Here is a 25,169-nt window from a genome sequence, read left to right as displayed (position 1 = left end):
CGGCATCTCATTCACTGGAAATGAAAGCTTACGGATGTCCCATATGTATAATACAGCTCGCCTAATTTGATAATGAAACCAAATACTACTATGAGACGCACGAGCCATCACCATGCATAATGATGGTGCACTAGCCCCTAAATTTGATCCGCTAACAACAACGTAATGCATTACAATTTTGATCCTCAACATCATCCAGCTGCTGTATATTGTCCTGAAAGGTAATCTTTATTGTGAAAAGATGGGAAGAGAGCACCACTTAGAACTTCATGGCGTGGGGGAACTGACCCTTCTTAAGGGTGAAGGTGGAAGCCAAGTATTGAGTAAGGAAGGGAGTCTTCTTGATGGATTCGAGAAGAGCCTTGTCAACGGCCTTTTGGTCAGCAACCTTGGACTCGGGGAGAGCAGCCTTCTTTTGCTATACCATAACATCAATACCAAATACTTTGGTTACCAAGTAATCATATAAATCCTTACCTGTTCACCTTCGAGGAATTGCTTTTGTTGCTTGGCACCCTTCTTGGAGAAGTAGGCATCGTTGATCTTGTCATCAACCTATCCATCATATATAAGTATATACCATCCTTTATTCTCCACAACAGCAACAGCAACAACAACAACGTTTGTTGGATACCGTACCTTGACACCGGAGATGTCGACCTTGGTGGAAGTGGCAATGACGTAGGCTTGGTTGACACGACGAAGAGGGACACCGTTGACCTTGAAGGGACCAGTGACAAGCAAGAGACCGCTAGCAAGTTGCTTAAGGACAACAACACGCTTGCCTTGGTGGCGACCAGCAAGAAGGATGACAACAGAGCCAGGGGTGATAGAACCACGGAGAGCAGCGGTCTTGGGAGACTTGCGGGAAGCCTTGGCCTTGGGGACATCTTCAGCAGGGTAGAAACGAGGAGCCTTTTCAGCAGGGATCACACGCTTGCCACCATTCTTGGCACCCTTGACTTCAACGGTCTTGTCAGCAGCAGCTTGCTTAGCAGGAGCAGTGACACCCTTCTTAGAACGCTTGTGAAGAGCCTTCTTGGCATACATAGCCGAACGGCTGTAACGGGCAACGCCGGGAACAAGGAAGCTGTTTCTGGGTGCGTGGGCCATTGTTTGCTATATATCCAATCGTTAGTTCATTATCCCATTGCCATATGCATGTAACCCCCCCATTCCAAACCCCATCAATGGTCGAGAGCTGTGACATGGCGGTACACACTATCCATACATCCATCCATTCATTCATCCATCCATCCATCCATCTCTTTCAATAAACGATATCATATGGGCTGTGTATGTTGGTATGTGGATCGAGTGTTGATCGTTGGATGATGATGATTCCACAGTGCTGTAGGATGGATTGGCCGTGATGGGTTGATAGTGTGTATGCGTCGTTTCGCTCATTTGTATCAATGCATCCGCCATTGATTTCATTCATCCATCCATACCCATTTCTTCACTCCCTTCATTTTTCCCTTTCCCTTAATCCATATGAGATGATGATAACATACCTTACGCGGCGTGAAAGAGGAGGTACTATTGGATGGATGCTTCGCTCAGACCTGGTGCTGCCAGCCGCCCGCTCTCCCATTTCACATCGGAATATGAAATAAGGGTTTGGTCAATCAAACTTGATCATTTTTACCCAACACCCCCCCACCCCACTCCTCCACACTTCTTATGCGTGTAACGTTCATGCAACCTACAGAGTTGTTATGGTGAAATGATAATGTTATAGGATGTCTTTTTATTAGATTAATGAGCAAACGTATGATTGTTGGTGGGGGTGAATGAAACGAGATAGAGGAGAAGAATCGGATGGTGGGCTACTTTTTAGAGGAGGAGGGTTTTGCTTGGCTGCCAGCACCAAGTGGCACATCATCGTCTTCATCATCTTCTTCTTCTGGAATACCAAACTGTTGTTGTTGACCAAAATGTTGCTGTTGACCGTTCCACATGCCGCCATACATCATCATATTGGGAGGCATCATTGACATCCGTGGATCCATCATGGGTATCATCATTGAAGCATGGCCATTACCACCACCATTACCACCATTCATGCCAGCCATGGTTGAAGCAGGAGGAGGCATCATCATCGAAGCATGTGGATTCGTATTGGTATTGCTGCCACTTGGCATGGAACTGGGTGGTTGTTGCATCATCATTGAAGCGTGTGGGTTACCCATCGATGTAGGTGGCATCATCATGGAGGCATGTGGGTTGCTATTGTTGCCATTGCCATTGTTCATCATGTTCGGGTTCATCATTGACATGCGTGGGTCCATCATGGGCATCATCATCATGTTGGGTGGCATCATTGACATGCGAGGATCCATCATGGGCATCATCATCATCGAGTTGTGGCCGCCCATCATCATATTTGGAGGCATCATCGACATACGTGGATCCATCATACCCATCATTGGTCCACCCTAATAGAAACGTATATATAAGTCAACCAGCCTTTATAAATAAATCCGCTTTCACACTTACCATCATTGCCTGTTGTTGTTGCTGTTGTTCCATCATGAGCCTCTCACGTTCAGCATCCATCATTCGACCCTTGTTTGGATTCTTCTTGTCATGTTCAATTTGAGAGATCATACCAACAAGACCTGCCTTGGGATCCTTTGGCTGTTGAGAAATGCTCACAAGAGGTTGACCTGTAGCCTTAGCATACTCGGCTTGATCACGTACAGTCACTTGTGGATCCGTCTTGCTCACCGAACCAAGAAGACTATGTGGATTGGCAAAATCTTCACCCAATTGAGGAATAATAGGTCCGTCTTCATCAATCACTGCCTGTTGTTGGTACATTGGGTGGTTGTACATATCCATCATGGGTTGTTGATCAATTTCAAAAGGTGGAAGCTGATAATCACTTTGAGGTTGCTGTTGTTGCTGCTGCTGCTGCATGGGTGTAGGCGACATCGTACTAGCACGTGATGTAGCATTGTTGTTGGTAGGCCAACGCGACTTGGGTCGATGAGGTGTATACTCTTCATCACTTGCATCATCATCTTCCTCACTATCTTCTTCTTCTTCCTCTTCCTCACTGCTGCTCTCATCCGAATTGATAGGATTGGGTCGTCGTTGCTTGGCTTTGGCAGGCGTCTTTGGCTTTTCTGATTCATTGTCTGATTGCTTGTCGAGGGTATCATTGCTGACTTGTTTATCATCATGCTGGTCATTGTGATTCACTGCGTCGGCATTTTTATCGGTGATAGATGGCGTACTCGATGATGCAGCAGGTAAAGGTGTTGGAGTAGGAGTTGCTGTGGGACTAGCTTTGTTGTTGCTGTTGTTGCTATCAGCTTTGTGTGCGTTGCTATGATGTTGATCTCCTCCACCAAATACAGAGTCATCGTCATCATCATCATCTTCATCCTCAGATTCACTCTCGTCATCTTCATCCTCATCCTCATCGCTGTCATCACTTGCATAAATAATCTTTCCCGATTGAGTACGTGGCATAGTCGAGACTCGATGTTGTTGTTGCTGTTGCTGTTGCTGTGGCATCATGGGTGGCTGATTTTGCATAGGATACACGGATGTTCGATTAGGACCACCACCATAAGCATTCATCATCATGGTTGCTCTTGGATTAGCAGCAGCACCTCCTGCCATAGGTACTTCTGCATCAGCTGAGACAGTGCGTTGACGAGGAACACGAGCATTGTTGTTATTACCAGGAGGTCCCGGTGCAATCTGAGGCATGCTATTGGTTCTTGGCCCCATTCCACCACCATTGATAGGTACATGTTGAATAGCAGGTTGTTTGAATTTGTTGAGCATCACATCCGTCATAGCCATACGATTCTTTTCAGTGCCGTCAGCGTATACATCCATGCCGCTAATTTCATCCACTTCAAGAAATAGACGCGTGCTCGATACGGTCTCACCAAAGTTGAGGGAATTGGCATTGGTTGGATCACGTAATAGTTGAGAGGGTCGACCATAGAGCTTGAAAGTATCGTATACGCCCACCAGCCATTGTACCAAATAACGCGTATTGGTTGTCATCATCAACACGCTTGCAGGAACACCACCTTCATCACTCTCATCCGAATTGGTTCCTCCCGTAGTGCCATCAATCTTGAGCAAAGTGGCCATATCAGCAAGTTGAGGTGTTTCAGGATAGATGGTGTATGCTTGAAAGACGTTGGTGAGGACTTTGATTGGATGCTTTGCCTTTTTGGATTCATAAAACAGGAGCTGTCCTTGTTGAGGAGTCGACGACTTTTTGCCAAAGAGCTTCTTGGTATTGGGACGGTCCGATACAACAACCCAATACTTTTGCCATTCATTGACACCAGCAAATCGTACTTGCAAAAAGCTTTCCATCTTGGGGATTGGTTTGGCAAGAATATCATCCTCTTCATCGCCATCTTCGCTCGAATTCTTATGTCGCATAATGATCTTTTTGGTGTAGATCTCATGAATACGTGCACCTTCAAAGCATGACAATCGAACAGCACGAATCCATCGGTCAAGTACAGCACTACGGTTGTCATGGCTTGTGCTGTCAGGATCAATCTCGAACAAAAGACGACTGATTCCACCGGCCTTGAGAGAAACCATGCTTTGATCATTGTATTCGGCAGTCGCATCAGCAATGTTGAGATACTGTGGCATCACTTCGCTTTGATCATCCTTATCGGCATCCCACATGGTCAATACGGGACCACATAATTCGACATACGTGCGCACCCATCCTTCATGCTCGCTACGTTCACTCTTGCGATAAAGATATCCTTCCATATAAACCTTGGATTGATAATGCTCATACATGCGCTGTACATTTGCCATTTCTTGTGGCATCATTTGGATGGCAGCAGGTGATGCCTTCCCCTTTTGTTCAGCCTTGATGAATCTCGTAGGTCGAAAGGAGTTGCGTTGCATAGCAGCCTCGTTGCGTACGGATACGGGTCGTGTGGTGGATGAATTCCCATGCATTGGAGGTGGTGGAGGTGGTGGAAGGGTGCTATTGTCACCAAACGTTGGCACTGACAACGGCTGCTCATCGTCACTGTCATCCGATTCATCGTGTCCTTGCCACATGACGCCTTCAACGGCTATTCCCGGTGGAGCTGGCATGGCTGAAGTAGCAGGCTGAGGTGGTACCGGCAATTCGTGTTCTCGAGGGGGATCGTGTGGACCATCCGAGATTCGTAGGTTCTCAAAGCCAATGTCGGTCATTGTATCAAAGGAGAGGATTGGGGTTGATGGGTGGAGAGATGTTCCAAGAATGTCTGACCAAGAGCAGCAGCAAAACGTCTGAGATGAGCGAGGTACGTTCAGGGGTATTCATGGGGTTTGCTATCAATGGTTTACCTCTTAAGAGACGAGTTTAGATATACTTTGAGTTTGATGAGAAGAAAAAGAGTACTTGATATCCTCGGCGGCCTTTTTTTCTTCTTCCTTTGTCCTGATGTGGAGCACAGGCAGCCTGCTTGGAGGTTCAAAAGGGGAAAGGTTACATACAATGGCTCAAAACCCGACCACTACCTTGTGACACATGCATAAGATATAATTTTACCACTAAACATCCACCCTCATACAATAAACCCATGCCTCTTTTAGACATTGAATAATACCTGCCGTCTCATTCCCCATCAACTTCATTGACATAAAGTTATAGCCCGTCACTTTAGCTGATACAAATATTATTATGCTGATTGATATAAGCAGTAAAGTGTGTGGCGGCTGCAGTCATACTTGTCCGTATTTTTACAAGCGCACTTGTTTAGTGTGCGACTAGGACACTATGTTTGATCCCATGTGCAAGATGCTAAAAACATATCCCCTTCCTTGCGCACTGAACATGCACGTCATGACCCAGCGATATACTCTTGTGTCACTACAAAAGGATGGTATCACTATAACTTGATCACCCACTGCATCATCTCCTCGATCGACAAATGACATCTATGATAAACCATGGATCCCGTTTAGTAATAACGTCATGTGAACGTGAGGAAGATTAAGCTAGCAGTGCTATAATAGCGATTGTTGTCACCTCAATGAAGAACAACAATCCCTCCATTTCGATCTCAACCAACATCTGTGATATTACAGCAAAGGGTATTTCGCATTCAGATGATGAGATACATCGCTTCATGTGACCTGCTGCGTTCGCTTTAGAAGTGTTTACTATTAGCTTTGTCTTATCTCTACTTCAATGGGAGGAACGCATCAGCCATTCCGTGTAGCATAAAGCGTCAATTATAGTGGACATCGTCACATACTAGGAACTCTTATTTTGCCAGTGTGACGTTTGAGAACAGAACAAAGGTACATCATTGTCGAGAAAAAACGCATGTACAGGATCAGGATGATGTTGAGGTGAGCCATCAAGAATATTAGAAAGGAGACTTCCGATGAGGAGAACGAGAAAACCCGGCTTGAAAAAGATACACCCATTATGAATTGATACCATACCACGTGCTTTGATACAATTGACGTGCAACCATGTATATGATCCAAATCACACATGCCCATATAGGCTCCCGCCATTTAGGCTTTTGGGTCATAAAGATGTGAAAAAGCTACGACCTTGAATGGGTATCTCCATTTTTACAACATCATCTTGATCCACCAGTATTGACTTGTTTAACTTGTATCTCAATTTGTATCTGTATGAGTGCTTTAAACGTCTTAATGACATGCACATTAGGCTATGAACAGCATCGCGTTATACATGCTTCATGATCGAAAAGGTAGAAGAATCGATTTAGGGTAGATAGAGATGCTTAGTAGGAGAAGACTCCTATATGCAAGGTGATCCCTATATAGGCTACAACATTTTAATCCTACAAATGAAGGATGGAGATCAGCCAATACGCTAATATCATTGACAGGTAAGCTTCAGGTTTGTTGGCACAACAGCACAGGGTATGAGAAACAAAGCACTTGTAATGTTGCCCTGGGCCGGCCTCGAGGGAAAGCATTATGAACCCCCATCTTCTTTATACCGCGCAAAGCTTAAACTAAGACTAACCAAACCCCCACCCTCCTTTATTTTCAACTTGTTGGACCCTCCCTTTCGCGCCAAATCTGGGTTATGCATATCTGTAAACGATCGCACTTTTGCCTATTTGGTCACGGGGGGGGCTCTCTCCTCCTCCATCCTATGTGCATATACTTACCACATGCTTTGCTCAGATGATATTGACATGTCGTTTCTCCTGCTCAACCAAGATTCTAAGATTCGAAATGACATGCAGCAAGGGTAACGATGTTTTTGTTTAGGGGCATTTACTACTACGCATACACCCACCAAGTCACCTGAAGTGATTGTGTGTGGTAAGCATCAACCTCGATCCTGCATTGGGATATGGGTTGTAACGTGTGTTGGGGTATCAAGAAAAAAAAACTATCGGGATGAACCTTCACCTTGCTACATGACGAACCAAGTGCATAGCTTAGAATATTATATAGATGACGAATGCCAAGGAGAAAGAGATACAATGATGTTGGCAGGGGGTCACGGACAAAGCCAATGATCCAACATTATGAATCCAGCAGGAGCAAGCATTGGTGGTCCACCATCATCATCTCCTGCATCTTTGTCAATGCTCTCACGACAAAGTTTTACAACAACAACAGCGAGTTGCAATTGAATCGGATATGATGCGCCACAGCTAAAAGAACGATCATAACATCATTCAGCAAAACGAGCTCATTCGGCGTCAAACAAGGGCTAAGGAAACGTGAACATCGATTCATTGCAATTGTTTACCATCATCAAGGAATGCAGTACGACAATGTGGTATGAGCGCAGGGCAACGAAAAGTTGTACAACAGACCTCTACATGGACGATCCAGGCCTGTGTCATGGGGCTAATTGCAAGTCGATGAGCCAACTCTATGTACAATCACACACATGCAGCAACAGCAGCAGCAGCAGCAGCATCAAAAGTTTGCTTAAGACCAACCCATTATTGTGTATATGTATACGATTGGCATCTTGCGTGCACGTACATGCTTGTCCTAGGCTTACAATATGTACCCTTTGCATGTTCGTGGAACATTAGCCATTGACATTGTTGTAGTATTAAGCTTGACAGATACCATCATCATGGGGTCAATAGCGGGTGGATCGATCTACAACAACTGAAACAGTGCCTTCAAGGGTAAATCGATGATCGGAAGGATAGAGAATGCAATGGTGGTGTCTTTTGATCAAGGAGCCAAAAACGAAAGGCTCGTGTGTATAGCAACCTGCTGCTGCTGGATCGTTCATCAATCGTGACCACCACCAGTATGGAAAATCAAGATCAAAATCGATCAACCATGATGAGAGCAATGCGCTTCACGTCCATTCATCAACGGCATCGGATTCCGAAGGCGTGGAAAAACGATCCGATATGTACAACATTAGACCAACTTGTTGAGGAAGGTTCAACACGATCGTTTGTTTTGTGTGAAATCCATGCTTTGGTCTCATGACCAAAGCGTGTGTGTGTGTGCAAAGTTGCGTATGAGAATTGTTTTTTGGGGGGAGGTTGGTAAGGGTTGAAAACAAAAACGCAAGCGAACGATGGATGATAACAGTGGTGGTAGCACAAGTTCAATGTTACATGCGTAGGGCAGCCTTGTTGTTGGAAGCGATTACCTTTATCAGCAAAATAGAAAGAACGATGATGAACGCAAATCCCCTTTCAACGCTTTGAAATTGATTTGCTGCTGCGTCTTAACTATAACTCTGAAAACGACACCAACGCTTTTCTGCATGCTTTAAACCTAATAAGAAAAGAGCCATATGAGGCTCCATTGGGATTACAAGTCGACGAGAGGCAATAAGGATACCATGTTGTATTGTATTTATTAAATCGGCAGGAGGATTCGGTAATATTGTTATGTAATGCAATTTCGGTTACTTGAGGTTATCAAATGTTTATCCCCGAAATCTTGGTTCAAAGTAACGCGATAGCTATTATGAGCCCCCCAACATCATCACTGCATACTCCTGATGATGATTAATTATGCTTAAAACTGATGCATGTATACGCTTAACAACATTTTTAAATGTATAGGATAGGGATATTGATTCATTCGTGGTGGGTTAAGTACTGGATGGGGGCTTGGTTCTGAGATTGCATATATGCGTTTGGCAACCAAGATGTCCTTGTCATCTTATGTCGTACAAGAAAACGAAACCAGAATAAGGATTCCGATGACACATGCGATCTTGCATGAGTGTGTACAACCATCCACCCTTCTTGATCGCAGAATACATTGTGATGTTGGCGATGTGCACATACACATCTTTCTTTCGGTGGGAAGAATGGCATAGAGAGGACAATAATGTTTTGATCCAACCCACCAAAGGCATGCATCATGTGCTATAATAAAGGGTCTGACTGCAGATTGGGACCTTTCCCTTTCACACACCTTGTCCCCGAAGCATTATGGCTCAATTTTGCTTCTCTCTCTCTTTCTCCCCTCCCAATTGACGCGGGGGGGGTGATGATGATGTTTGTGGCTGATGACTAGAAGAGGAGAACATTACAACCACCCCCTAGTGTGTCAACAAGCTGTTTTGTTTATAGCAGCGAGTCGTCGTGCTCCTCACGTGTACGTTACCATTCTCCTGGTCCAAGGCCTAAAGGAGTGGGGGGCTGAAAATTGGGATGTACATATCAAGTGAGTAGACAGGATAGTGTCCTACGGAGTGAACAATGCTGGTTGGACAAACGCACACGCACACACAGTAATCGAAATGAGAAAAACCCAGCTTCTCATTGTCACTTGGCTCGGCAACTTTACATATTAGGTCAGACATGATCTTGATTTGTGAGAATACTACTATTTACGTTAATCACGATTCTTATATTCATTTTACTCATCGCTATTCGGCACTGCTCGGCCAATCCCTTGGTCCATATCCAACCCCTCCCGTAAAATGAGTGATACCTTAATCCTCCGTTTTGCAGTACGCCAATGCTAGAGTCATACTCTTTAGGGGACATGACTCAAGCAAGAACTACAAAAGCAAAAAAAAGGATAATGGGCACACGGAGAAGAGAACACACAGGATCTTTCGTTGTGTGTAACATGAGACCCCAATATGCATTGATGGCGGGCAACTGGTGCTGGGCCCGTGAACAGGTAGAGTAACAACTTTTTTCACAATATGTGTCAGATACACGCGTCTTGTCACACCACCTAACGACGTTACCCACAAATGTTTCGTATTTGGGAATGATGAAAATCTTATTGTTATGGATCAAAGTGGGCTTGTCATTAATGTGGAGGTGAAAGCAAAAACGATCATCATTACAAAAAGACGATGAAGAAGGATCGTACATGGCCTACCTGAATTGGTTACATTATTGACCTCCCTGGAAAACAAAAGGAGAATAAAAAGTGTATTCAGGGCGCTTAACTGTAATTATGGGAAGGAAGCAGCAAACGAGAAGCAAGACAATTTAGTGCCATGCCAACTGCTTGGCTCACGGATAAATCATAGGAGGGTTATGCGTGTGCACGAAAAATCGATCATGGAGCATCATAATTAAGATGTATGGCTCATGGCTTAGTGTTAAGAGGTGAACATGAGGAAAAGGGGAAATGAAGGCTTCCCTTGCAGAGAGAAAGATATGCTATTCAAAGGCTTATCCTTACCAGCCTCTCCCACTCTAAAACCCCCCTCGTCCCCCAACTCTATGGAAAAAGCAATCGAATGCCACACTCACACCGAACATGCGACTGCGTCACCCACGAGATCCTTACATACTGAGCAGGACACATGTGGCTCTCGCATATCACAACATCGACGACGATCCCATACAAAGTATGGTAAACTGGCGGCATGACGATCATGTCATCACCACCACTGCTGCTATCCCATCCCTTATCCCGTCAGCTCTCAATACCTATGATGCACAAATATATAAAGAGTGGAAAATGTGCGCATTACTTTTTCCTCTTTCTTTCTAGACGCTTCTTAAATATCTCCAATTACACGCATATCCTTTTATCTGCTGCCGGTTGCTTCTCTTTTTACTACATCGTCGCCTTATGATTCCAACACCACCATGCTCTAACACCTATGCTGGCTCCTCGCCTTCAGTATCGCCACCACCATCACCGCCCTCCCATGATGGCACTATGATTCACGGCTCCATTCATTCATATCAAGGCAGCAGTAACAACAAAAGGAAAAGACTTTATCAATGCTCCTATTGCGAAAAGAGTTTTACCAAGCCAAGTGCATTGCAACCACACATTTATACACACACAGGCGAAAAGCCATTTGTATGCCATTTGTGAGTTGCCTGGATACGCCTAATAGGTGATCAAATTACTTACAGCCATTGTTCTTTAGCCCTGGATGCAATCGAGGTTTTGCTGTTATCAGTAATTTACGACGACATTTTAAAGTGCATGAGCCAAAAGCAAACGATTCAACAAGGATGTCTCCACAAGAACGGGTGATGCGGGTTTATCGCCTGGCAACGTTATCACAAGAAATGAACCAAGACCCTGATGATGCATCATCCATTTCCAATCTTCCTTATGTTGAGCAACAGCAACCCACTAACAGCACCAATACTACCACTACTACAGTCCCAACTTCAGCTCCTTCTCTGCCTTTCGTTAGTACTTCCTCTTCTCTACCATCCTTTTCTTCCCCTACATATCACCATCATCATCATCATTATCAGCAACCACCACCTATCGTTACCAAGGATACCCCATTTCCTGCACCATCACTACCAACTTGCTCTGCTTTAATTCCACCCACTGCTGGCGTATTAAATACTGACCCTTACACCAAGAGGCTATGACAACAACATACAACACACATACATTCATTTTTGTTCTTTGCATGAAGACATGTTGGTGATTTTATTGCTGGTCAAAACGAATAGTGAATGGCCCATCGGTAAGAGGAATGTCAGCATTCTCTAGGATGGAGGAAGATGTTTGAGCTTGTTGCGTAAGGGTGTAGCTTTTGAAAGAGCTGTCATTGTTGGATTGATAGGTGGCAGTTGAATACATCTTGCCGACAATTTGGATACTTTTGATTGTTGTTTCCGATCCATGGTGATATGCAAATTCACCCTGAGCATGCAGTACGCCATCCTGAGAAAAGGAAAACACAATGTTGGATACATGCGATTGGTGGATTGAGTGCCCGTCGTCCATGTAGAGTCTTCCGGATGCCTCCTCGTTTTCATCCAAAGCAATCAATAAGGTATAGGGATGGGAAAATGTATCCTCCACCAGCATTTCAGGCTGCTTCAGTGGAAGAATAGCACCTCCTCGTACATGAACAGGGATATGTGTCAATGGAGCATCCAATGTATAGGTCTCATAGTAGGCTGCTGCATCTTGTTGAGGCACCACATGTATACGCTCGTGAGTGTACCAATCATACCATACACCAGAAGGGAACTTTGCATCCACCACCGTTGTAGCTCCTTCATCTAACACAGGCGACAAGAGAACATCTTTTCCAACAAGTACTTGCGTTGCATGATCCGCAAAATCATTCACATGAGGGTACTCGAAAATGAGCGGCCGCCACACGCCTGTACCAAGCCGATGCGATTCTTCGAAGACAGTATACAAATATGGGAGTAAAGCGTAACGTATGGCAAGGGCTTTGCGTAAGGCTTCAGCTGTCGATTCCCATTCGTAGGGTGCTTGAGAAACCGCTCCTTTCACTAACCAAAGAAATAGATGGGTCACACAAAAGAGATCGTTGCATTGGGCATGTCGTACGTGAGCTTTATGATACATAATACGTTTCGCTTACATACCATTATGATTACGAGCAAATGGATAAAAAGCACCAAGTTCCACCCAACGTGTACATAGCTCTTCTGTCGCATTGCCATTAAAGCCACAAATATCTGCTCCTGAATAGGAGATGCCGAACATTTGCACGTTGAAGATATCAATGATCGAGCTTTTGAGTTGAGTCCATGTTGACCAGTTGTCACCTATGTATCATCATGAGCAAGTGGGGCAAAAAGAGCTCATTTTCACCTTCTCACCTGTCCAATGTCCGCTGTATTGTCCCGATCTATTTACCCGATATCATCCCCTTGATTGTGAGTGCATGCGCTTTTTTCGGTCATTCAAGTGAATTTGTAAAGTTGTTTGACCTACCCAGAGAATGTCGATCTGCTCAGGATAAAGGGACGTTCGTTGCTCCTATGCTTGATCATCGCCTACACAATGAATCATTTAGAGAATGAAATGAGAAACCTCTCTCCTAAATGCCAACATCACAATGAACCTCGGCCGAGATCTTATAAATGTACTTTACCTGTCGTGTTAAACTGCATTCAGCATGGCCATAAAGAGAATGTAGATCATAATGGGCGATGTCTCCATAGTGATACGCGGTCATGGCAACCGTTTTCTCCGAGAGATCACCTTCACCATTCCTAATGGCATATCCAGGATACAAAAGATCTCGTGTCTCTTTGATAGAAATCTTCTCAGCCATTGTATGCAATGCATCCCTTTGCTCCTTGTGAAGTTGTTGTTGAACATCCTCGGGCAACGTCCATGGTTCAAAAGCGGGGGGCAGTTGGTCGAGCTTGCCTGTTCCACACGATCCCAAACAAAAGGATGAAGGCTCATCCATGTCGATCCACAATCCATCCAAGTTGAGCTTATCCAGCCATACGGCCACCTCGTACTCCCAATAGGTGCTTGCATTGGGATGGAACCAATCAGGGAAAACTACTTTGTGCATTAGCATAGGGCTCTTTTATCAATAATCGTACTCGCTTTACCGGTATACCCAGGCCATACTTGGCCAACGTAATCGGATCCATCAGGATTCTTCATAAAGACATCGAGCTCTTTGCCTCGAGTGTAAGGGCCATAGTCGCTAAATGTTGCCTTGCCTGCATCCACTATCACCACCATGCGTTGCTTATTTTGATGCAATGTGTCGCTAAGAGCACACATTCTGTGTTCCGGGAAATGCTGTGGATCAAACGTAAAATCCTTGTACGTATCCATATAATCTACAATGCGTGATGGGGGAATTAATTTCATCATCAAGTTACAGCTTCCATGTCAGATACATACCGATATCAATCCACTTTACTTCCACTATTACATCAAAAGATGGTGAATCATAATGTCAACTTGTAAAGAAAATGGAACTCTTACATGGGATTGAATGGTCCTTGTAGCCTTTGATAACCGCTTCCACTTCTTCAATGTCGTGATAACCCCATCGACAATGTTGCCATCCAAGCATCCAATGAGCTTATACATGTAAGAGGCGATGACTACATTAGTATACCTATACCAGCACAATGCATTTGTGTATCATACGTACCAATCATCATGGGTTTACCAACGAGGTCTGTGTATGCGCGCATCACCGAGTTTGGCTTGTTGTCTTTGGGTACGAAAAAGTAGTACTCGAGAACACCTCCAATAACCTTCCACGTGATCCGATCCTTATGCAAGAGCACGTCTTGGCCATGAGCGTTCAAGAGAAGGACACCATGTGCCTTGCCATCATGAATTTCCATATAGAAGGGATGTGTGCCATATATGTTTTCATTGAATCTATAGTGTCCATGTGTGAATGATTATGCACGTTGATGATCGTAATAATATACGTACGGACAAGCTGCATCACGTGCGAAAAGAGTTGTTATGCTCTGCATGTGCATTATCAGTAATCAGCTCATCATCAAAAGCCACCCCCACAATCTCAACCTACTTACTCCTTTTTGACGCTTCAAGTGTTTTAAGGGTGTTTCCCCAAACCCATAAATGTGTGTGTCCTCCGATATAGATGTTGAAATCTCTAAATATTGGTCCTCGAACACCAGGGGAAAATGGCGTGTATCAAATAAAATAGCTTGGTCGGATGCACGAATCACTTGAAAGCCGAATGGGTTCTCGGTATACGTAAAGTCATAATTACGGTCCGATGCAGCGGCTGTATCTAGCTTTGGACGCTTCAATCCATGTGGTGAATCAGGTACGGGTACTTGCTTATGGTCTTCATCACGGATCTATTGTAGGCAACAACAACGCGCGTTGGATGCTTTTTCAGGGTATCTAATATGCTTTTTACCTTGACATGTAAGCGTTCACTGGTTTCAAAATCGACTTCAACGACTAGATGATGAATCGTTTTGCCATGGATGGGTCTACTGGGAATGACAGCAAGAGGGATCTCCAAGCCCGTATCAGTGGAAATAACTTGTTTCACCATGTAGCCTTTTTCTATGTACATGTGCAATGCAAAAGCCATCGGTCATTAGCAGCCCAATATGCAGCGGGTTGTAGATCGTCACTCACCAGGATAATCCGAATGGTTGGAAGCAACCATCACAAATTGCTGGTTGTCGTCATGGTGTTGTTGGCCGTTGCATGGCAACCATAAGAGGATCATCATCCACAATGTAAAAAGTAGTATACGTCTCATGATGTTGATATCAAATTTGCATACGAGCACGCGAAAGAAAAAGGGAATCAAATGACGAGAATGTTGGTATTTATAAAAGATGCAATCGATAACACCATCAACACAAACAGCTGATTGAGATTCCCATCCTATCGGACCGAGCAAACTTAATATGGCCCGTGCTTCATCAGTTCACACGGCTGGACTGGTTCCGGTGATACAAGATTCATGCAAATAGGATGCTGCTTTATCCAAATTTCCAATTCAATGGTCGCTGCAGAAAGTGATTGTGGCGATCTTATTATCGAATAGTGTAGAGCTGATATATTGATGTATGATGCTGATGACAGGAGAATTGATTAATAATAGTAGGCGTATTCTGCGTTGCAGGATTAGGAATGTATAAAGAAAGGGCGTGGTCGTCTACATATATCGAATGATGCAAACATCAAGATCAAGTGTCTTTCCCTGAAAACATTTCAGCGTAGAACCTAAAGTACATGTTCATTATTAGTAACCACTACTACTACTACGATCCATCATGGCCATTGTTTACAACATACTCTGAAAGCTGCATTTTGCTTCGATGTCGATGAAGCATCTCTTCAATGAACTGCTTTCGTACAACGTAGGGGCGTGTATAGGTATCGGTGACGACACGACATGCTTGATGTGCTGAAATGGCGGTATTCCTCACCATGCTTCCTAGTGCATGCCGACTCACAATCATGCCATCCGCCAGTGGTCCAAATATCTAGTATCCAAGGTGTGTGAGCACAACGAAAATAGCTTCCACATAACCCATCTCCATGTTACCAATGCATTGTCGTTTAACCGTTGACTTGATACAACGGATGTTGCATTATTCCCAATGAGTGGTATATGAACACGAATCCAATAAAGGCTGTTGGCGCTGTTCCGAAGCGGGTTGATAAAGATGTATACCATGGATTTGGCATTTGACGAGTTTGATGTCTTTATACGTTTGGCAAGAGCTGTATAGTTGTCGAGATCCTCAATCCATATAACGCACACGTGATCATCGGCAGACACCATACGATGGATCTTGGTAATGTTGCTAGCTGACCCCCATGTGTTGTCGTCGTTAGGAGGTGTATGCAAAAAGTATGGCACGTTCACCACAAACTCCACATTGCGATCAGCATAGTATGGTATTGTCTTGCAAATCGATGAATCCAATTTTCCTTTGAAGCCCGTATGAGATTCCACCTGGATCTATTACATGGGATTAGGATGTTAATATCACTAAAGGTGAGAATACGTACCGGCCAACCAAGACAATTAAGGAATTGCAGAAATTGTGGGCTGAGTGGTGGTGGTGTCTCAATGAGATCCTCCCAAGTGGTATTTCCTGATGATGCATAATAGGCTGTGATGGATATACAATCTCGACTAGAATAACATGGTGAGTCATTTGGACATCGAAACCCTCTTTTTAAAGGAACTTACTCATTCAACATATCCAACGTCTCAATCTCTGTGATCAAAGAATCTGTAATCCTTAAAGGTGTAATACGGGATCGGTTCTTGGGTAGCAATAAGCCCAGCTCAGAAAGTAGTAATCGGAAACCTCGTGCACTATACACAAATTAACCTCTTTTTCGTTATGGATAGTACACCGATTGTGTATAAATACCTTTCTGTGTTGACGTTGGAAGCAGTGGGTGATATCATAAACCGATCCAGCGGCCTTTTATGTATCCGATCCAAAGTCTCGTTTTCCTCCTCTTGCTCGCACTCTGCCATCGATTTGACAAACTCCCATTGACTCCAACTAGCTGGATCCACTGATACAAGGTCATCGATACTAGGAATAGCATCCGAGTTGGCAGCATCTGCTGTAGGTGCTTCTGATACTTGAAGAGAATCGGTGACTGATGTTGATCCTCCAATGGATTTTTGATGTGCCATCTTGGGTGATTGTTGTTGTTGTTGTGGTGGTGGTGGTGGCGATAGTGGCGAAGAGAGAGTGTGCTTTTGTGCATCTTGGTATTGTGCGTCAATGGACCAAATATGGCGACCTGTTGTGTCACGTATAATGAACTTGACAGCCGGCACATCCTTTTCATCTTGCTGACTCTCAATATCAAATACTGCCAAGATCATGCGCTTGTCAAGCAAAAAGTAGCGAATCGCGTCTCTCGATTCCCATGGCAACAAGTCACCTTGATCGCTACGTCGTTGAGAACGTCGAATTCGAAGTTGTTGTAGATCCTCAGCTTTCTGATTGACTGATCCATTCAAGGGGGAAGCACGTCCAAGTTGATTGACAAATTGGGACATACAATATTCAGCTGCCATGCGTACTGCCACCTGCTCCTTCCTAACAGCACTGGAATTGCTTCGGCTGCTGGATTGTGAAGCGTTCCCACCGCCACTATTGTTGCCACTGGATGATGTTGACATTTTAACACTGGGTCGTGGTGGAAGCTGGAAAAGCGGTTTCGATGGCATTGGATCACGTCGTTTCTTTTTCTCTTGTGGTGTCTCAGGTGGCTGATCCGTGTCGCGATCAAAGATAGTAATGCCTCGACTTAGGGTGGAAATAACAGCCTTGTAGCAGTCCCGATCATCGATAATCCATTGGCTTGTCAATATCCATTTCATCATGCAGTCGTAAGCTTGAACAATCAAAGGATACGAGTGAGACTACAAAAAGTCATCTTAATATCCAACATTGATAATCAAGAATGATAATGTTTTACCCACCAGCTTGCCTGCATTGATCAGGGTATCCACATATCGGCTGAGTGCCAGCACCAGCTCACGAGCAACATTCTATATTGCATCCTTGTTATTACCATCCTCCTTGTTGTTCATGGGAATGTGTGTATTACCTTGCTATCTCTTTTGACATAATCATATAAATCCACAAAGTCAATGAGAACATCAAAGGCCACCAACGTCACATCAGCAGGCATTTGCATTGTCAAAATCTATAAAAGGCATTAGTTCATTTATAATTACATCAAGAGGCGATATGACATGCTTACCTTTTCCTCGATTAATTTCACTACTGTACCAACCAATCCCGGGCAAAAAGGAACATCTTCAACGACATAGACATTGATCAAATGCAATAGGTATCTCATGTTGTATGACGATGTCTCGGTGCGTAGTGACATGAGAAGGACCTCGAGGATATAAAACTTGAGCTAAAGACTTATATGAGCATAAAGATGATAGGTAGAGAGAAGGTAATGCTGTGTGATACTTTACACAAGTGAAAGGTCTTTCCACATCATCATGAGGTTGATCGGCATACAAGACTCGGATCTGCCGGAAAAAGAAAAGGATGCTTAGGTCAGCGTCGCACAAAAAGGAACAATACAAAGAAAGTATTCATTTGCCTGTCCCATTCCCCCTTGTCGTTTTACCAACTGAGTGACGATTTGTTCTTGTTCACCCAAGATGGAAGCGCTATCTGAGGCACATTGAAGATCTCGGTCCCATTCAGGTTTCAATTCCACCTTGTCGAAATGATTGGGTAGGCACATGACGGTACTGACAACCTTGATAGCGGCGAGTCGTAAATCTTCCACGCTCACAAAATCCGTATTGACCACAATCAACAGCTTGGGAAGCACCATTTTGATAGCCGTAATGAAATCAGGAACCAACATCCTCACACCCTCAAGATCAGTCGCAAATAGCTCCGTGCAATGCAAGAGAATTGTTGGTAAGCAAGCTTCAGATTTCAACCCCATACACAAGGCTGCATAAAATCGTTCAATGTATGTGCGTAGGAAGGGTCGTGTATGCTGTGGCCGGCAAAAGATCTTGCACAATGTTGCATATGCTTCAGCGCATCCTCGTTGCGAATCAGGGTCTGTGCTACTAGCAGCTGCTGAACATGCGTCGAACAAGTAGGTACCAAAGATATGAAGAATCGTATTGCCTTCAGGTCGATGATGATGATGCGTATGAGGCGGGGCTAGCGTGTTGCCATCCGATCCTTTGTAACCAACATTGTTGAACACATCCACACATTGACCGATACCAAGCATTGCATATGCAAAGTTGTGAGAAGGAAGCTGAAGTGGATGTGGCGATAAATGTAGCATTTGGTGCCATGCGTAATTCATAAATCCATGTTCCAGATCAAGCTTGACATTGATAGTGCCGTGGGATGAAAGTATCACCAGGTCGGTGCCTTCCTCTGATCCATATAATAGATTCACCACCCGCTTCGTCAATGCCAAAGATGTTGAACTCCATTGGCGTATCGCTTGGGGTCGATGCGTCCAGCGCATAAAACAACTCTATAATAGATATATAAACATTGGATCATCCATATTCATTGTTTACAACAAACCTTGAGTATATCCCACATCTCCACTTGTCGTATCTCCGATCGCAACCAAAGTTCAAAGAGAACCTACACAAAGAACTATAAGTTCATTATCCTCATTATCCAAATCAGCCTTATCCATACCTTTAAGAGATGTTCACAGAGCTCATCTCCCATATTGGGTACACCGGACATTCCACCTGCACCAATAGGTTCTTTCAATAGATAATCGGTGACACCCAGCATCACTTTGAGAAGCACAGTCCATGTATCATTGCTGAATTCGAGTGTTCTTCCTGCCATGGCTAATACGGTCAATGTCTTTTTGCAAAGCTCGATGTGTTGATGTGCTAGCTGAGCCAGTGTTGCTTCATTTTGTTGATGGTGATTAGGTTGCTGAGAGGAGGAGGATGATCCTGAAATACCAAGATGGAAGCTATTGGGTCTAGATGATACGCTACGTGGTGGTGTTGATGTTGGATGATGATGATGATGATGACCCTGTTGCTGCTGCTGCTGTTGATGTTGTTGCTGTTGTTGTTGGGGCGTTTGGGTAAGACGAGGTTGGAAGAGGAGGGAATACTGATGGAAGATGATTTGATAAAACTCTTGCTCGAGGCCATCTTTGCTGATAACGGCAGGTCGTAGCGAAGGCTCTAATAACCATTGTGCGTACAAGTTGACATCGATGCTGGTGATATCCATATCCTCCAGCGGCAAAGTGAACCCTTGACCGATAACTTCAAAGTACCACTTGACGTGAGCTGGTGATGTGAAGATGCTCGGATCAGGCGCATGCTTTCCAGGACCAGGATGAAGATAGTGCGTAATTTCCGATACCAAGACTCGGCGAGTGGACAATGGAAGCGATCCAAGAATGTTAGTCTCTATGCCAGAGAAAACGAATATGTTGGAATGGGAAGACATGCAGTACAAAAGAACTGATCTGATAAACCGGGTATCAGGGGGGTCATTGTAAAAACGTACGTGGGTCGTGTCGCAGCAGCTGAAGCTGCGCAATCCAGTCCAAAAACATGAAAGCCTTTTCAAGAGTCTGAAGGGTTGCTGGTGTGCTCTTATCAAAGAAGTTCCTGCAAGAAATGAGCGCGCTTACAACCAATCCACCTTATGGAATCTGAATACAGCCCAGGCCATGCTTAGTCCGCTCGTCTCCTCTCATCCAGCAGCCTTACTGCTTTAGGTCACATTGTTCATCGTTGCCAAGCTACACATCATCCTTCTTTCAAAGTAATCAATAAATCCCATAGCAACATCATTGGAAGTCTTCACATCGTATACTGATATTGCTATTACATATAATAATACCGCCTACGAATAGCTAATAGATATTGATGAGGGTGAGCTATACCACCAAACTTCTTATATGGACCGCCATGTTGGCCTCTTGTCAACCCCCCCCCACCTTCCATCACTTGTTCAAGAGACATGTTATCTCTCAATCAAATAGATTGCTTTTGTTTTAACATAGCTACACCGGTTATTACATGCACGCATGTACTTCTTCAATAAAGGTTTACTTTTATATAAACCTTATAGCATTACTATGTGGATCGTCTTTATGATATAGCTTTTTTGATAAGGATACTTTTTGCTAATCAATATTACATATGGACAAGATGGGGTATTCATGGTTGCTATGACCAATGCAATAGTAGGCATTGTACGTTGACGAGCGGACACACAACAATGGGGCATGTGACACAAAGACATGCTTGTAAGCACGAGCGCGCGCCTCATTCTCTCTGGTGGTGTCTCTTCCTTTTTCTTCTCCCTTGCACCTCATGCCGCCAGCACTACGTTTCGACAATGCATTCTGGTCACAGAAACAACCCCAGTCATCGGTGCCTGATTTCCAAACAGGTCTTCAAGTCCTTCACAGCAAGTTGAACCAAAGCAAGGTGGAGAACGATGAAATGATTGCCTTCTTTAAGGAGCGTATTGCCATCGAAGAGAGCTTTGCATTCCGATTAAGCGAACAAGCCAGGACTCCTCTCAAAAGCAGTGGTTTTGCACGTGACGATGGTGCCGTATTAAGAGGATGCTTTGAGAACCTAAAGGCGACAAGTGGTCGCTTTGGTGAACAGCACAAACGCACGGCAGATACATTGACAGACACTGTACTCAAGCCATTGCAAAAGTTCCAAGAAGATTATAAGAGGACCCTGACTACGAGCAAGCAATCGGTGGATGCAAGCCTTAAGCAGTTTGATGGTCTTGTCAAGGAAATGGATCGAGCCAAGGGCAATTACCAAAAGAAGCATCGTGCATGGATGATGGAAGAGGAACAAAAGGAGGAAGCAGCAGCAGCAGCAGCAGCAGCTACATCACCTACGACGACCACTTCACCATCACAACAACAGCAACAACAATCACCATTGGAAGGAAAGCAAGGAGAGCAGATGATGGATCAAGATACAACAACGATCTTGATTGGCAACCAGCGAATGTCACGAGCCGAATTGGATAAGATGGTCAGCAATATGAAGAATGAGATCCCCGTGGGTGAACATCGTGTACCTATTCTTGGCCGATACCAGAATACTTCATCAGGTGAATCCATCTCGATTTGGTTGCAGCACAATATGCCTCAATGCAAGGATTCTCCTGCTATGGCAGACGTCGTTGCTCAGCAATTGATTCAACCTCTTGAAATCTTGCGTCTTGTGGGTCAACGTGGCAACAAGTTTTCACCTTCTCCTCAATCATTTTATCAATGGCGCGAAGATACACCAGGAGGTGCCTCTTCTTCTTCTTCATCATCAGGTTATGGTTTTGGATTTCTTGAACGCATTGGTGGTGGTGGACAGCAAATACCCATCGAGGATCAATTGAAACGTGCACAACGCGAGGCCGAACTTGCAGATGAAGCATATCGAGTGGCTGTCAAACGCATGGATCAAATGCGTATGGTGGTTGAACAATCATTGGTAAGTTTGGATGGAAGGGTGATCTTGATATTGGCTCTAACATGTGGTGGATAGTTTGCACATTTTGCAGAAATGGAACAAATGGAACTCAAGCGTATAGCTGTGCTTAAACAAGGTAAGTGAGTGAGGTCGATTGAGTCAATGCGATGGATGGGATTACTTACTAGGTGGTTAAATATATAGCCATTGCCTCGTTCTCACTATGCTTATCGGAGATGATCCCTGGAGACAAGGCACTGGTGGATGACATGCTCGTTTATCAAGAATCTTTGAAGCCTGATCACGACATCCAATACATTGTACAGCAATACTGCGTATCCAGTTTTTCGCCGCAACCAATCTTGTATGAGAACCAATTCCATGGGGTTTCACAAGGTAATATAAAGGGGAAGGAACAGCATGTGGCACTCAGGCTGATGATGCTTGGCACAATGAATGATGAATAGACCAAATCTTTGGCGTTCCACTTGATGGGTTGGCAAGGCAATCTGAAGATGACATCCCGAGATTTGTTACCCTTGTTCTTGACGCTATCGATAAAGGTAATTATCATTGCAAATCGATTCGATTTTCGTTTTCTTTTTTACTCATTGATTACAACAATACAGGGACAGGGAAGCTGAATCAGGAAGGTATGTGTGTGTGTGTGTGTGCGTGATACAGATGACGGTTTGCATAATGTAACACATATTTTTCCGCTTCATAGAGAAACTCCAATTATGGTCTACAAAGCTACCTTTGGATCGCGTTTATGCAGCATGCTCCAATCTCAACATTCCAAGTGACCAATTGACACTGGAGCTTCTTCAGCCATACGATCCTATGACACTCGTTGCGGTGTTACGCCTCTATTTATTGGAATTACCAGAATGTCTAATGACATTTGAGTTTTATGACGCGGCACAAGCGCTGTATAGCAACCGTGAGTATCCAGGATGGGTGTGTGGTGGCTTTTGATACATGTACTAATGCCTTTTTTACATAGATGAACAAGATGACAGCATACGCTTACAACCATTAAGCAATCTAATAGCAACATTGCCAGGCAGCCATTTCTCGACACTCAAACTGTTGATATCTCAAATCCGTGGGTAAGTAGTACGACAGTAAACGATTATGAAGGGTAGGATACTCATCAAAGCTTAAAGATTTGTTCAGGACAACAAGCTTGATGATGCTGCAGTGGAATCAATCGGTGACTCTTTGGGATCAGTGATACTTCGACCACGCCATGAATCGCTTACCACACTCACGAGTCGCGTGCCCATGTATTTTGGTCGGGATCTCATCAAGCATTATGATACATTCTTTAATGAAGCGACCCTGAAATCACATGCTGAAAGTGAAAAGCGTCGTCAAGCACGTCCTTTACGAGCCGAATCCAATCTCGGAGATGCTACCAAACAACCACAACAACGCCGTAGCCTGATGTCATTTATGCGCAGCAACAATGAAGAGAAATGGAACATGATCTTCCAGCGTAATGGTGCAGGAACTACATCAGCCACATCATCATCCTCAGCTGCTAGTGTTGCTTCCTCAGAGCGAGTTTCATCATCATCATTCACACGACCCACACCCATGACCAGTGGTACAGCCACTATGCAAGATTCTCCTCCTTTATCACCCGTCAAAGCACCTGCACCACCACCACCACCACCACCATCCGAAGAAGCATCCAACTCTGCTCCCGAGAAACAACAAGTAGAGAAGAAGAAGAATGAGGAGGAGGACAATGATAAAAAAGAGCCCACTCATGATGAAAAGGACGACAAGAAGAAGAAGGAGGAGGATGACGCATCTGAGCAAGCTCCCGCCAAGGATACCGTTGTCTTTGATGTAGTTCAGGAGTCTCGGAAGGATAATGATGAAGCGTTAGATCCATTCTTTGATGATGAGGATTAAAAGACAGGTCACTAAAAACTGTAATTGGATGGCATATTTTTCTCTTGGGGTTTGCTGGGTCTCTTTAGTAGTGTTCGGGATTTCACTTTAGCGACGATCATATCCATGTACTATGCCGGCTGAATGTTTTAGGCTGCAAAGTGATATCTTGTTAGCAGGGGTGACACAATAGCGATGCTTGTCAGTGATGTAGAGATGACTTTTTATGTGTCACGAAGCCATTTTAGAGGATGTTGATAACGCAGGCTAAAATAAAAGTTGTCATCATGATGATATTATTAACTACGACAAGAAGAAAGAATGGCGATCGATCGATCAAAATCGTCATCTCCCGCAACCAATTATTCTCGGGAAAAGTTGTGTCATTTACGTGTGTGTGTGTGTGTAAAAGTGACAAAAAGGTTAACCCGATGGTGTCAAGCTGTCATTTATATATCGATAGTAGATGGTCGCACACGATGTAAGGGACGACAATGCAAACAACCCACCGACAAATGGGAATACAGAAACCCGCTGTCATTGTTTATCCCAGCCAACAGCAAAATTTTGTGCACATGTGCGCGGCGCGCCTTTTCCGAAGTCAAAGCTCTTGGCA

The 25,169-nt window shown here is 44.2% G+C and overlaps 6 protein-coding genes across 6 annotated transcripts; 2 read left to right on the top strand and 4 right to left on the bottom strand.

Moving 5' to 3' along the window:
- Nucleotides 1-259: 259 nt before the first annotated feature.
- Nucleotides 260-1,113, bottom strand: O0I10_005320 (uncharacterized protein; the record flags this gene model as incomplete). The annotated part of the gene is made up of 3 exons (XM_058485365.1): nt 260-418; nt 478-555; nt 640-1,113. The coding sequence occupies 3 exons, from the start codon at nt 1,111-1,113 to the stop codon at nt 260-262; spliced, it is 711 nt and encodes a 236-aa protein (XP_058343851.1).
- A 716-nt stretch (nt 1,114-1,829) lies between these two features.
- O0I10_005319 (uncharacterized protein) lies at nt 1,830-5,205 on the bottom strand (the record flags this gene model as incomplete). Its single annotated transcript, XM_058485364.1, has 2 exons — nt 1,830-2,438; nt 2,500-5,205. 2 exons carry the CDS (start codon nt 5,203-5,205, stop codon nt 1,830-1,832), a joined length of 3,315 nt encoding a protein of 1,104 aa, XP_058343850.1.
- A 5,826-nt stretch (nt 5,206-11,031) lies between these two features.
- Nucleotides 11,032-11,801, top strand: O0I10_005318 (uncharacterized protein; the record flags this gene model as incomplete). The annotated part of the gene is made up of 2 exons (XM_058485363.1): nt 11,032-11,279; nt 11,339-11,801. 2 exons carry the CDS (start codon nt 11,032-11,034, stop codon nt 11,799-11,801), a joined length of 711 nt encoding a protein of 236 aa, XP_058343849.1.
- A 61-nt stretch (nt 11,802-11,862) lies between these two features.
- Nucleotides 11,863-15,397, bottom strand: O0I10_005317 (uncharacterized protein; the record flags this gene model as incomplete). The annotated part of the gene is made up of 13 exons (XM_058485362.1): nt 11,863-12,683; nt 12,780-12,962; nt 13,017-13,045; nt 13,132-13,193; nt 13,292-13,713; nt 13,767-14,003; nt 14,068-14,091; nt 14,152-14,250; nt 14,324-14,559; nt 14,617-14,654; nt 14,721-15,014; nt 15,077-15,228; nt 15,304-15,397. 13 exons carry the CDS (start codon nt 15,395-15,397, stop codon nt 11,863-11,865), a joined length of 2,691 nt encoding a protein of 896 aa, XP_058343848.1.
- A 466-nt stretch (nt 15,398-15,863) lies between these two features.
- O0I10_005316 (uncharacterized protein) lies at nt 15,864-20,757 on the bottom strand (the record flags this gene model as incomplete). Its single annotated transcript, XM_058485361.1, has 14 exons — nt 15,864-15,900; nt 15,973-16,163; nt 16,226-16,645; nt 16,696-16,822; nt 16,880-17,008; nt 17,067-18,079; nt 18,140-18,208; nt 18,268-18,366; nt 18,424-18,585; nt 18,650-18,706; nt 18,781-19,692; nt 19,746-19,808; nt 19,866-20,608; nt 20,709-20,757. The coding sequence occupies 14 exons, from the start codon at nt 20,755-20,757 to the stop codon at nt 15,864-15,866; spliced, it is 4,071 nt and encodes a 1,356-aa protein (XP_058343847.1).
- A 766-nt stretch (nt 20,758-21,523) lies between these two features.
- O0I10_005315 (uncharacterized protein) lies at nt 21,524-24,574 on the top strand (the record flags this gene model as incomplete). Its single annotated transcript, XM_058485360.1, has 8 exons — nt 21,524-22,669; nt 22,724-22,784; nt 22,853-23,044; nt 23,116-23,211; nt 23,278-23,301; nt 23,376-23,591; nt 23,655-23,760; nt 23,818-24,574. The coding sequence occupies 8 exons, from the start codon at nt 21,524-21,526 to the stop codon at nt 24,572-24,574; spliced, it is 2,598 nt and encodes an 865-aa protein (XP_058343846.1).
- Between the last annotated feature and the right edge of the window lie 595 nt (nt 24,575-25,169).

The sequence above is a fragment of the Lichtheimia ornata genome (genome assembly GCF_029851405.1).
Source record: "Lichtheimia ornata isolate CBS 291.66 chromosome Unknown scaffold00021, whole genome shotgun sequence".
NCBI lineage: Eukaryota > Fungi > Mucoromycota > Mucoromycetes > Mucorales > Lichtheimiaceae > Lichtheimia > Lichtheimia ornata.
The sequence above is the reverse complement of the archived record's forward strand: the minus strand, read 5'-3'. Positions and strand labels throughout refer to the sequence as shown.